The 11,057-nt window shown below is 34.2% G+C and overlaps 1 protein-coding gene across 1 annotated transcript; it reads right to left on the bottom strand.

Annotated features, from left to right (window-relative positions):
• Positions 1–2,470: 2,470 nt before the first annotated feature.
• Positions 2,471–10,621, bottom strand: LOC142633359 (uncharacterized). The gene is made up of 11 exons (XM_075807584.1): positions 10,478–10,621; positions 9,996–10,169; positions 8,043–8,211; positions 6,966–7,508; positions 5,480–6,877; positions 5,065–5,389; positions 4,662–4,920; positions 4,358–4,574; positions 3,793–4,157; positions 3,205–3,339; positions 2,471–3,014 (listed from the first exon to the last, which is right to left on the bottom strand). The coding sequence occupies exons 3-11, from the start codon at positions 8,151–8,153 to the stop codon at positions 3,011–3,013; spliced, it is 3,357 nt and encodes a 1,118-aa protein (XP_075663699.1). The 5' UTR covers positions 8,154–8,211; positions 9,996–10,169; positions 10,478–10,621; the 3' UTR covers positions 2,471–3,010.
• Positions 10,622–11,057: the final 436 nt, after the last annotated feature.

The following is an 11,057-nucleotide window of genomic DNA, read 5'->3' as shown; positions in this document are numbered from 1 at the left end:
GAAACATTGCCCAAGTAAGCCAAAAAAAAATATTTCCACATCGCTGTGCCAAGTCCACATTTTTGTGCCTTGGCTGACCATGGTATACTTAGGCCTAATGCCCAACAAGTGGCAATATCTAATAATACGTATCCTCCGTAGTACCCACACGTGGTAAGAGGAAGTAGGTATACATCAGATGCATGAGCTTTTTCCAATGTACACCTTGCCCTGCCTAGTTTGTATTTCTCAAAGGCATCTTCTTATAACAACAAGAAGAAATATAATTATGCCAGTATCTTTGCAAACTGAGGAACTCTGTAGTTATCTATATATTACTAAAAGTTCAAACGTAGCGTTTAATACTGCTATGCTCACGTTGAGCCACGTCAGCGTCCATGTCATTATCTTTTTTCTTTCCATTTTCTTATAATTATTTTTAATATTTTTTTATTTCATATTTTCACTTCTCTAATATTTTTCCCTCCCTTACATTTTCATCTCCCCACTACTTCTCTAACCTTTCTCCTTCCCTCACCTTCTCATTTCCTCACTACCCTCTACATTAATATCATTCTTCATCTTCCTTTATTTTTGTCTCTTTTTATTCACACCTTCTTACTATAAATTTTTCACTATCTCTTTCATTCTATGCATAGTTTTCCCTTACAAAAAAAAGGTTCTCTCTCTCTCTCTCTCTCTCTCTCTCACACACACACACACACACACAATTTTTGGGTGGATTTTTATTTTTATTTTTCTTGCATCTTTGCTTTCGGTTGATAATTTTTTATATTCTTTGATCTACTTTAGGTTAATGCGATTCAGTTTTGTTTTTTTTAATTGTTGTGTTTTTTTTTTTCTCTCTTTGATTGTTAAATGTTATCATATTGCGTTATAAGGGATTAAATATAAAAATATAATATTATTCTACTATATAGCATGATTTGGATAATTTAATTTGGTAGTTATTGTAATTTGATAGCATGATTTTTATAGTGCTCAATTTAGATGTTAAACTATGACACTTTAATCATTTTTATTTATTTTTTAATCCTTTGTGGTGGACAAAGTACTCTTAATAATTGTATTAGAAATACTCTATAATGCCATTTATTTAGAAAAAAGCAAAGGTTGGCTAAACAAAAATTATTGGATGAGAGAAAAATTTTATCTTTCGCAATTTTACTTTTATTATTATTATTATTATTATTATTATTATTATTATTATTATTATTATTATTATTATATAACAATGCATATATTGAAATTTAATTCTTAGATTTTGCTAATAATTGTTTATTTGATAATATGTTTTGGGTGGACGAAATTACAATTTTCGTAAAAAAAATAACCTTAGTAGATTATAAACAACAAATTGTTTTCCTAATTGATCCAATTAATCATAGTTAAGTTTTATTAATTTTTCTAATTACTTTTTTCAGTGTTTTGGATTGTAGGCTGAAAAAATAAGTTTGAGAAAAAAATTTTAAAACTAAAAGAATAATTTCCAAGTTTTATATTCTTTTTAATGATTCACAAAATGTTAAAAATAACTTTTATTAAAAAATAAATATTTTCGTAAACTTGCCTTTTGAATTGCTGAGAAAAATTGTATTTTTTTCATTTTAGTACGACAAAAATTATTAAATTTATGATTTATGATTGTTCCTATATTACATTTATGATTATTCTTATAATAAACAAAAATATAATTACAAAATACATTTCTCTTTATTAAATTAGTTTAAATTGCATAAAAAAAATTAGTAAAACCACCATAAAAATAATTATCATGCGCAACACGCAGGTTCGCGGCTAGTGCAATTAAAACACTAGACCAGCAATAAGAGTGAACGTGCCTCGTTAAGAGTAAGACACCCCAGAAGCTTAATTTGTGTGTCTTTCTTCTGTAGAGCAACTCCTCCTACGAAACCTATCTTTTGGATTCTTTATAGGTCTTCACTATCTGAAAGTCATAGAATGTCAGTGGACATGTCAACAATGAAGGGAGTCTTTTGTATTGTATGCATATTAAGTAGAGAACAGATTTGTGAAATATCAACTGAAGAACTAGCTCATATACTTTCAGCATTTTCTGGGGTTGCATTTGTATACTAGGATTTGAAATCATTGGATTTTAATACAAGTACCAATATAGATTCTTTGTTATAAAATTTAATAAGATCTTGTGGATTTCAGTTTTGAGGATTTTGTTCTACAAAAACACTTTTGTGGATAGAAATTTGATTTAGCATCTTACACTAAATAAATAGGACATGTATAATATTAATATATTAGATCTAACCCTTTCAACTCTATATGTAATAGTGTCGTTAATAGATAAAACATGTATAATATGTAAGAAACATTTTAGGATACTGATGGATACAACCTATGTTTTAGTTCTAATTAGGTAAAAATAAAGATGGCTTCAGAAGTGCATACTCAAATTCTATTCCCACTAAGAAGGTAAATGTACCCGATTAGTAACTAGGCAAATTTCTTGGCCACCTATTTGTAACAACACTTCTCCCCATTGTGTACTTTTAATTATTTCTGGAAATTATTGATGGGAAAAACAATCAGTCTGACAATCAAACCTTCAACTTAACATGCATGTCTTGTACTAAGGGGGAAAAGTAAGGAAAAGAGAAGGAGAAGCATGACACATCAAGATCAAATTATGCAGCTTGAAACTTCCAATATCATTTGCAAAAGAAAGAAGAAAGAAAAATAAAAATAAAAAAGTTTGTGTGTGCGTGTGTGTGTTAATCTAGAGGAGAAATAAGTTCAGCAAGAATCATAATTCTGGTGGGAGCTCAGACTGTCACAAATCAGGAACCATATTGATAATGACAAATTTAGTATGAAAAGAAGAACGTGATCTAATACTCTGAAGGACAGAAAGCAGTGTGAATCTGTATCTAGGCATAATTTTTAGCCCTCTATAAGGATTTCTTCAATCACCAGCATGAGAATTTGTCGGTCACCTTATATGCAGTAGTATAATTTTTGCAAGCAGTGCTAGTCACCTAAAGCAAAACAGAAAATGCTGTTGATGTTAAAATTTATACCTTACAACAACAGCATGGATAACTCCCATTTCACAAGCTAAGTGACTTTATAGATTGAATAAAACTGGCTTACACTATTTTAAACCTGTTTAAAGCTATTTTAAAGTAAGAAAAATTGACTAGTTGGATAATTTTTGATGTTACTCACCTATAAGTAGTAGATGATGATTCTGACTCATCCTTGAGACTAAGTGAAGCTAATGGTTCTGAAAGTGACAATAAAGGATCAGCTTCAGGACAACTACTTAAGTTGATTGGCCATTGCATTGGAACAACTAAACACCTGTAGCAAATAAAAAATGATGTTAGGTCTCCATAAAAGGAAATCCTTGTAGTTGACACCAATTGGATTAAACACTTTTCAATCATTCTCTCTCTCTCTCTCAATATACAAATAAGAAAAGTTAAACCACCATTAAAAGTCTAATCTATAGATTCCATTGGTTAAGCCAAGAGCCTTGTAGTTCAATGGAATTGCCTAGTTCTCCCACGGAGGAAATTCTACCAAAAATCCCCCATCCCCCTCCTGTTCTTGTTATTGGTTTTGGGGGGGGGGCTAAGGTGGAGACCAATTGGATTAAACACTTTTCAATCATAAGGCATGTTATATCATGTTGCCTCCAAGCAAAAAATCTAACCAGAAGACCGTATAATTGAACACTTGACCTTTTTGCTTGTAATTTTTACAAGGAGAAAACATAATAGTAACAAGAATGAATTCAGATAAAACACATACCCATCGAAACATTTGTATTTGCAGTGATTCATCTTTTCCATAGTATAGTTCTCAAATAAGACATCAAGATGATTTGCTAGTTTTGGAATTTCATCTAATGGCAAAATGTCCCAGAACTTCAGAATCTGAATGTAGTATGAATTTTCCTTGAGAATGTCTATAGTCCAAACAAGATGCAGCAAACCTTTGACCTCGTACTGCTCTAATAATTGGGAAGAAGTTCCATGATGGACATAGAGGTTTTTCTTCAGGAGAGATTGACGCCAACCATTTGCAAGATTTTCCAATAAAGTAAGCACTTCTTTACAGATCTCAGTATCTTTAACTCTTGACATAGATTTCAAAAAATCATTGCTGAAGAAGACCTATATTGAGAAATGAAGAGAGGGTCCAACAAAATGTTTAAAACTAATGAGCAACACGACCATGAAAAGAGGATCCACCTCCCCATACACTTTTTTTTTTTATATAATAATATTAAAGAGACATAGAATAGTAAAGAAAATAAGTTGTTGATGTATCACTAGAACTATTAAAAGGAAAAAACAAGTAAGAATCAGCATACCCTCCATCTTGCTTTCCAGAACAGGGAAGAATCCATGTTGAATAAAATGTGCATTTGGTCACATTCAACCAAGGCAACTGTGATAGCCTGAGACAAGCCCTGGTCTTCATTGGCATTGTAGAAACACCTCCGTTTCTTGGCATCAATGACTAACTCCTTCCAAATAGTGCAACTTTTAGTTAAAGTAGCTTCATTTCCCAATATCCAAAGGCAATGCCTACAAATTAAAATAGTGCCTATTAATTGCAAAACCACCAGATTCTCAGAAAATGTTCTAGCTACACCATAGCGAAGTCTCTGTTACCTTGCACGCGTTAGTGCCACGTTTGTTCTTTGATGATTTTTAAGAAAACCAACAGTTCCATTCTGATTACATCTGACAATAGAGATAATTATCACATCCTCCTCACCACCTTGGAATCCATCGACAGAGCGAACACAAATGGAGAAGTCATCATTAGGATCTGCACTGTAGATTTTCACCTTCTCTCCAATTGCAAGGACTTGAGCCTTGTATGGTGAGATGATACCAACTCTAACCTTCTTCTTTGTATGAACTGATTCTTTAGGAGTGAAAGGAGAAACAAAAGAAAATGATAGTTATCATACACATTAACTTATTGATGATCAAGCTAACCATAACTAACATACCTAGCACAACATTTTGCCAAAATTAAGACTAGGATTAGTTGCTACTTTAGACATACCTTTGAAAAGGCTTGAAACTATCTCAGACACCACAGCAGCCTCAACCATATTTTTCAGACTATGGCTGTTATTGAATTCCTCTTTTCCATGTGGTACATTTATGAAAGAATAGGAGCCGTACATCTTCCCTTGAAGAAAATGCCTCTCGTAGCTTCTTCCTTTGACATTGTGGCCATCTAAAATCTGATTTTCATAGAACATCTTATTTGGAAATAAGCTTATGGATGGATGCATCCTATGCTGGACATTAAGAAGGTGTTTCTTGTGTCCTAGCAATACTAGCCTCTCAAACAAACTTCTTCCAAATTCAGCTTCCTCAGAAATCTAGTAATAGCAAATTTTAAAGATGTTACATTGATAATTTTTAAAGACAAACAAGGAAAACAAGAGAACCTTAAAAATAAAACTTTGAACCTTGCTTTTAACCATCGCAGGCAACTGCCGTTCATCCCCAACAAGAATAGCATGGCGGATTCCAGGTAGTTGTAAAGGAATGGTTGATTCACATTCCTTAAGCTGAGTAGCTTCATCTATAACCAGCAGTTGCAGATCAGCCATTACTTCATGCAATTTAGCAGAGCTTGATACAGTGCAGAAAATCAGACAAGAATATTGCAGGCAGAATTCTTTTATATCATACTCGTCTTTAAAATCTGGAACTGGGAATTTTTGAGGAAGAGATAAAAGTACACGAAGGCACTCATTTCTCACAATACTCAACTCTCTTAAGTGACCAAGTCCAGTTCCTACATTCTCGCTGAAGACTGTCTCTAATAACCCTTTGTCAGTAACACTGACAGCACACAACAAAGTTTCAAGAGATTTGAGGAAATCAAGAGCTTTAATCATCTTCTTTACCACCACTAATGAAGTAAAAGAAGTAGGTAAGTGTGTATACAAATTTTCAATACAATATGTCAGACGCTTTGAAATGCAATTGAATCTCTTCTGTAAAAACTCATCAAATGTCAAAGTATTGTCACATTCATCAGTTCCCTGTCCTTCGTTTTTCTTATCTTGGGAAGAATTATCCCCACTTTCTATTTCCTCGTGCTCTAATTTCTTTTCTTTGCACAAAGGCCTCATATCCTTCTGTGTTTTCTTGTTTTTGTTTTGATTTGAGGTTTGAATGATAACTTTCTTCAAATTTTTCTTGATCTTCTTGTCTTTTGAGGATTGATCATCAATCTCCTCCCCTTGATTAACATTTATCCCTTTATTTTCAGATATACCATCATTTTCTTCCTCCTCATTTTCTACTACTCTTCTAGTTTTCAAATACAAATGATATTCCCTTTTAGGGTCCTTGAGCAAACTAGTCATTGATAATAGACTATCTTTCCAACAAGTTGATGGACAAACAAGGCATTTACGAAGTATACTTACTCGATTATCAAGAAATACATCCAGAAGGTCATAACGATCATCAATCTTCATTCGCTCCCTATTTCCAAATAAAACTATGTCTCCAAGCCCATAGGTATCATATTCAAGTGACTCTGTTACATTCTTTAGAAGGTGCTGTGTCACTTCCAAAACTGCAGTATTCGTTGGGGCACATGTAAGAGTTCTGCATTTCATTCTAAGCAGAGAGAATAATAGCACACCAACTGTTGTGGTTTTCCCAGTTCCCGGAGGGCCCCATATTAGTTTAACAGTATTCTGATGCTTGCATTCCCTAGTTTCCAAACAGCTAAGAACTGCATCTTTCTGGGAGTCATTTAAATCAGAAAAGCAAATTATGGACCTCGTATCTGCATAGGCAGTACTGCAACTTCTTTCAGAAATGCAAGTAGTACATATTTTAGCTTCCTACAAGAAGTAAATAAAAAATTTCTGAGAATTGTTTCCAAAAACATCAATATAGCACACTAAATTAAGCAATGATTGAAATTCTTACAGCAGAGTTTGGTTGCAGCACTTTTCCAATGATGTCTATGTTTTCACCTTCCAGCTCAAAGTTCAATGCTCTCCATATACGGATATTTGTGGTCATGTTTATCATGAAAACAGCATAAAGATTTTTCATCTTCTTGTTTTCTTGTTCTTCTGCCAAGATAGGCTTTGAGGCTAATATTGTAAGAGTATTGTCTTCTTTCACCCTCTGAACTAAAGCAACAAGAAAGGGTCTGTTGGGTCTGTCTAAATCCTCAATGTATTTTGGTCTTACATCTGTCAAGACAATGAGGTCTCCAACCATAGGCTCATATGCCCCATTATTTTTCTCCAATTTACCCACTCTTTCAAATATAACATGGTAAAAATAGTCTTTGGATGGTTCATATTCCTTAGCTTGCATGAATGACAATATAACACGGCTAGGTGCTAGAGGCAATGTTGACATGCTTGATAACAAGTCAGCATGTGTTTCCTCAATAAGTGGATAAATAAATGAATTCATGTATTCTGATATGGAGGAAAATTTCTGTGGAATCTGTCTCACCTGTTAGTAAATAAAGTCAGGGTTAAGACTGCAATTTTCATGAGAGAAAAGTAAGTACATGGACAAATCTGATCGACAAGTTCTGGACATGATTTCTCTGCCTGAAATGGGAACTTCATAAAGAAATAATATGTACCGCATACAAATTACCATCAATGTCATGTCTTAAGTATGCAGATAAATTAGATCAAAATAAATAAACTTTGTGTCATTTCTAACTATTTGATACCATAATATTTAATCATAACACATTCTACTTCCTAAATTGAACTAACACACTAACCCAAAATGTGAACTCTCTGTTAGCCCAACGTGACAACATACTTTCTATTGGTATATAAAAGCCCCCCAAAAAGAGGAATTGTAAAATTAATAATACCCCTTTTGCTCAGATGTAATATTCATTTCGTTATCCACATTTCTTGACATTTAGCCAACAACAATTTTAATGAAATTAGTAGTACCCTACAATCTGCTAGTGTTACAATTTAATTTCTTACAATGAGGAGGGTGAGAGCTTCATGGTGTACAAACCTGTTTTTTGTAAAGACCTTCATTGCGAATATCATTGATAGACCAAGAGAATACCAAATCTATTAAGCTTCTACCCCGAACAAAGTTTTTCTTCAGCACAGTCTTCTCCATTCTTTCGGTTTCTTCTTCTCTTCTGTATGGTCAGTCAATGGCTAAAATCTCACACACCCTTCAAAATAGAGATAATGAAGGTTTGCTTAGCATCTAAGAAACAGCTAGGAAGAAGTTATTCAATAGAAAGACCAATATACAGGATACTATGAAAGTAAGAAAATTGAAATTCCTAACATGCTTTTGGCTTTCAAGAATTTCCATTGCTTCCTCAAAAAATTCAGCAAAAGCCAATGGAAATACAAAACAAGATTAAAGAAAACTTTAAAAAAGAAACCAAGGAAAGAATATATTCTCAAGAAAAAAGGTGTAAAAGAAGACATTGACTTCAAGTCAAATGAAAGTGACTAAGGTGGGAATGCAAGCTACCCTTTGTATCCTGCCACCTTCCTTGCACCACAATATTCGATTCTGTCTATGGAACTACCACGCAACACCAAGCAACAGTGCAATACTTGTTTTACTTGTACAGTTGTCTAATGTGGTATCCAATTAGCGCAACTAGTAAAGTCTTTAATTCTAGCTACTTGTTACACTTTGTATGGATGTCTAACATGGTTTCCAATAAGCTCAACTAATAAAGTCCTTAATCCTTGAATAAAAGACCTGGGTTCGAATCCCATCTAGACAAAAAGGAACCTACTAGTGTATTGGCATAATGGTAAAGAGAAATTCCTCCACCAAATAGAATCCATTGGTATCTTGCCCTGTAAAGAACAATAATCATGGAGGAAGGGGACTCCACAGGTTTCAAATTTTATACAATCTATTAAAAAAATATGTACTAAAGTCCCAATTATTTAACATTTTCCAACAAAACGCATGAAAAAGATGAGTCTATATTATGTGTAAAATTTATTTGATTATTATTGGGGAAATAATGATAAAGATCCATTGTGTGATCAAATTATTATTATTTTTAATTTAATAAAGTATGAACTTTTCTAAAGAAGAGCCCTTTAGACCTAGGAAGCACGGACGCGGCGCCGGAGGTGCCGCACCCGCGTCCGACGCGGCGCGACTCGGCGACGCGCGAGGGACGCCGCTGCTCGCGCGTCGGTGCCGCGTCAGGCCGCGTCGGCCACGTGTTGTCCTTTTTTTTCCAGCCGACTCGCGCCGACGCGGCTTGAATCGCGCCGACGCGGCGCCGATTCGAGCAGATTCGAGCCGATTCGGCCAGAATCGGCCAGAATCGGTCTGTTTCGGCCGTATCGGGACGTATCGACCGGCTATCGAAACGGCCGAAACAGGCCCGAAACGGCCGAAACAGGCCTCTAATCATGCTGCAACAGCCGAAAACAGCTCTAAATGAGACCCAAAAACCCTAAATCTATCATTCCTTAATTTTATTTTGAATATTTGTTGCTTTTTTTGTGTTTTCTTTTTGGTTTTGTGTTGTGTTTTGTGTTTCTTGCTTTTTTCTTTCTTTGTTTTGTGAATCAAGGCATAGTAAATTAGTAATATGTTTTTTAAGAATATTTTAATAGTAAAAATATATAGAAAATATAAATAAAAATATTTTTAATAATTTTTTAATTGCCGAGTCCCGCCGCACCCGCACCCACCTTTTTCAAAAATTGCCGAGTCCCGCACCCATACCCGTACCCGCACCCGTACCCGTACCCGTACCCGCACCCGCACCCGCACCCGTGCTTCATAGCTTTAGACTCATCATCAACTAGCAACTAACCTCATCCCCCAAAACCAATTAGTGGGTATATATAAGTTTGGATTAAGATGAGTTATGATTTTTGTTGTAAATATATTCTAAGAAGTTGAAATTTATCTTTTTATCTAATTGAATGTTCATTAGTCATGATCATTTCTTCAATGAGGACAAACCTAGTTTTTGTAAAGATCCTCATTGAGAACATCTTCGATAGACCAAGAGAATACCAAATCTATTAAGCGTCGACCTGCAGGAACTTCTCTCTTCTTCACCGCAGTCTTCTCCACTCTGTCAGTTCCTTCTTCTCTTCTGTAAAGTCAGTCAATGGCCAAAATGTCACACACACCCTTTAAAAATAGAGATCATGAAGATTAGCTTAGCATCAAAGGAACCAACTCAGAAGAAGTTACCCTATGGAAAGACCAACATAGAGGCAATTATGAAAGAAAGAAAAAGTGAGATTCCTAAGATGCTTTTGGCTTGTAAGAGTTTCCATTACTTCCCTTGTAAAGGTCAGAAAAGCATATAGACGTACACAACATTATTAAAAGAAAAACACGTTAGAAAAGAAGAAAAAATAGAAAAAGGTGTAAAAGAAGACATTGACTTGAAGTCAAATGAAAGCAGCCCAAGTGGGAATGCAATGCAAAACTACCTTCCTATATTGACAACGGTATTGGATTCTCTGTCCGTACATGCAACTTCCATGCAACAGTGCAATACTCTTGTACGGACATTCCAAATTTTGTAACTAACATACACTATACACATTTTCACATATCCACACACATCATAGCCTAGGTACACACAAATCCAATATAAAGCATACACACACGTGTGTGTAATTAATTTGGCTAATAAAATGTTACTCACGAAAATAAGTGGAATTTTAATGTTGGAAAACAAAAAATAAAAACAAATATATCCATTATATTGTGTTTGTTAGGAGTTGTATAAATGAATATATAAGACGTATTCTAATGTTTTTTAGAAAATTTTTAATACTAATTTTCTTGAAATAATATTTAATAACTGATATATACTAATTACATTTAGGTCCGTCCTTAAGTTTTTTTATCCACAACTAAAAAATCTAAGTTTGAAACCCACCAAGAGTTAGGCTCTTTTGAATGTATATCACTATCAGTTTCTTTACGACTTTTTTTCATCTCCTGTGTTTGTTAAAATACTTAGTATTCTTATCAAATAAAATAAAATTTTCAAACTGGACCGAT

The sequence above is a fragment of the Castanea sativa genome, chromosome 5 (genome assembly GCF_040712315.1).
Source record: "Castanea sativa cultivar Marrone di Chiusa Pesio chromosome 5, ASM4071231v1".
In the NCBI taxonomy this organism is placed as follows: domain Eukaryota; kingdom Viridiplantae; phylum Streptophyta; class Magnoliopsida; order Fagales; family Fagaceae; genus Castanea; species Castanea sativa.
The sequence above is the reverse complement of the archived record's forward strand: the minus strand, read 5'-3'. Positions and strand labels throughout refer to the sequence as shown.

Excerpts from the sequence above, each read along its gene's own strand:
- LOC142633359 (XM_075807584.1), bottom strand. The coding sequence starts at position 8,153 with ATGGAGAAGACTGTGCTGAAGAAAAACTTTGTTCGGGGTAGAAGCTTA. Across the intron at positions 6,878-6,965 it reads TGCTGCAACCAAACTCTGCT|GAAGCTAAAATATGTACTAC; the intron begins GTAAGAATTTCA and ends TACTTCTTGTAG. Across the intron at positions 4,158-4,357 it reads TCTGGAAAGCAAGATGGAGG|GTCTTCTTCAGCAATGATTT; the intron begins GTATGCTGATTC and ends TTCTCAATATAG.